The sequence below is a fragment of the Globicephala melas genome, chromosome 7, assembly GCF_963455315.2.
Source record: "Globicephala melas chromosome 7, mGloMel1.2, whole genome shotgun sequence".
NCBI lineage: Eukaryota > Metazoa > Chordata > Mammalia > Artiodactyla > Delphinidae > Globicephala > Globicephala melas.
Window position 1 is genome coordinate 56,672,275 of NC_083320.1, and position 1,839 is coordinate 56,674,113.

The 1,839-nt window shown below is 55.4% G+C and overlaps 1 protein-coding gene across 2 annotated transcripts; it reads right to left on the reverse strand.

The window, feature by feature from the left end:
• Positions 1-308: 308 nt before the first annotated feature.
• HOXD8 (homeobox D8) lies at positions 309-1,519 on the reverse strand. Of its 2 annotated transcripts, none has more exons than XM_060301480.1 (2): positions 979-1,519; positions 309-601 (listed from the first exon to the last, which is right to left on the reverse strand). In XM_060301480.1, exons 1-2 carry the CDS (start codon positions 1,517-1,519, stop codon positions 309-311), a joined length of 834 nt encoding a protein of 277 aa, XP_060157463.1. The 2 variants fall into 2 exon arrangements, with proteins under 2 accessions (XP_060157463.1, XP_030707192.1); XM_030851332.2 differs by having other exon boundaries at positions 309-604.
• Positions 1,520-1,839: the final 320 nt, after the last annotated feature.

The following is a 1,839-nucleotide window of genomic DNA, read 5'->3' on the forward strand; positions in this document are numbered from 1 at the left end:
GGAAGTTTACGTTGTTGAGGCAAAATCACCAGCTCAGCCATTAAAAACTACCATTATAAAAATATAGCTACAAGGTCAGAATCAAATTACTCTTACATAGGACAGCTCAAGGGCTGTTCCTGTACGACACTAGAAACTTTTTTTAAACACCCAAATCCCTCTCAAAGCGCAGAAACCTCAAGAGCAGTGACATGAAGGTAGCTTGAAATACAGGTAAAGTCCTTTCCAACAAAGAAAATAGGTGGTGTTCACCAGCATATGCTGATCATTAGTTTCAATAATCTGCGGTAAAATTTTAAAGGTGGAAGTTAATTTGTTGGGCCTTCGGCTCGGTCTTCCTCCAGCTCTTGGGCTTCCTTTTTGGTTTCCCCATCCTTCACCTCCTGTCGGGAAACCGGGAATTTGTCCTTGTTGTTCTCCTTTTTCCATTTCATTCTCCTGTTCTGGAACCAGATTTTTACCTGTCTCTCGGTGAGGGCCAAGGCGTGGGAAACCTCGATTCTTCTCTTCCTGGTCAGATAAGGGTTAAAAAGGAATTCCTTTTCCAGCTCTAGGGTTTGGAATCGACTGTAGGTTTGTCTTCCTCTTCGTCTACCAGGAGCTGCTGATTAAAACAAACAGAAAAAAAAAAAGGAAAATAAATGTTTTAAAAATGTAATGGTGCATCTGCAGGTTGCTGAAGGTTTCTGGAACGGGTCTAAGGAGTGAAATATACACAACTCTCCTTAGGTCTGATATATATATAGGATGGGCAGTCAAGAGGGGCAGAGAAAACGTCTTCGCAATCATTCTGTCCCCATCGTCTTTACATGGTTTCCACTTAAAATAAAAAAGTTTATCTTACTTTATAAGAGTCACTGTAAGCTACACAAAAAGGAAAAGGAGAGGGAGAGGAAAAGGGAGTTTTAAAGCTAGAACGTGAGATGAAAGCAGATTTCTCCCCCTCTGCCCGCTTAAAAAAAAAAAAAGCATCCCAACCTTGTGGTCTCATCCAGGGAAACATTTGAGAAGGAGACGAGCTCTGATTTAAGTGGTCTGGGTCCTCGCCAATATTACCACTGGACGATTTACAGTCAGGATATTGTACCAGCTCGGCCTCTTGCTGGGTCGTAAAAATCGGCTGTCTCTGTAAGTTATCGTATCCGTAAAACTTCGCGGGCTCCCGGTGACAGGCAATCCCGCCGCAGGGGGGAGGCGGCGGCGGCGGAGGGGGGGCGGCCTGGTAGGCTGCGGCCGGGCTGCCCCCTCCGGGGTGGAAGTACTCCTGGCCGGGACCGGGGCCGCCCCCACCACCGCAAGCCGGCCCGGCAGGCGGCGGCGACGGGTGCGGGTGCGCGTGCGCCTGCGGGGGCGCGTGCGGGAAGCCGGCGGCGCTGTTGCCATAGAGCTGCAAGGCGGCGGCGGCGGCGTGGCGGCCGCCGACCTCTGGCGCGAAGTGACAGTCGTAGTAAGTGGGATTGATGGCCTCGCCCGCCGCCTTGTACTTGGAGTACAGCGGGTTCACAAAGTACGAGCTCATCGGGGCGGCGGCGGCCGGGGGCCGAGGAAGGGCGGCCCCGGGCGGGCGGGCGGCGCGGAGCAGGCAGGGAACGCGCCTCAGCGCGACCGCACTGCCGCGGGGGCCTCTGGGGCGGCTGCTGGCGCCGCTGGGGCCGCCGGGCTACGTTGCTGCTGCCACCCGCCCGCCCTCGCGTCGCCTCTGAGGCCGGGTAGCTGCGGGGCCTCGGCTACTGGGCGCTCATGCTCCGCTCTCGCGCCCGCCGCCTCTACCTCGCGCCGCCTCCCTGGCGGGTCGCGGGGCCTCACCCAGTCCCCGCGTTCCACCGCCCGCCCGGCCTC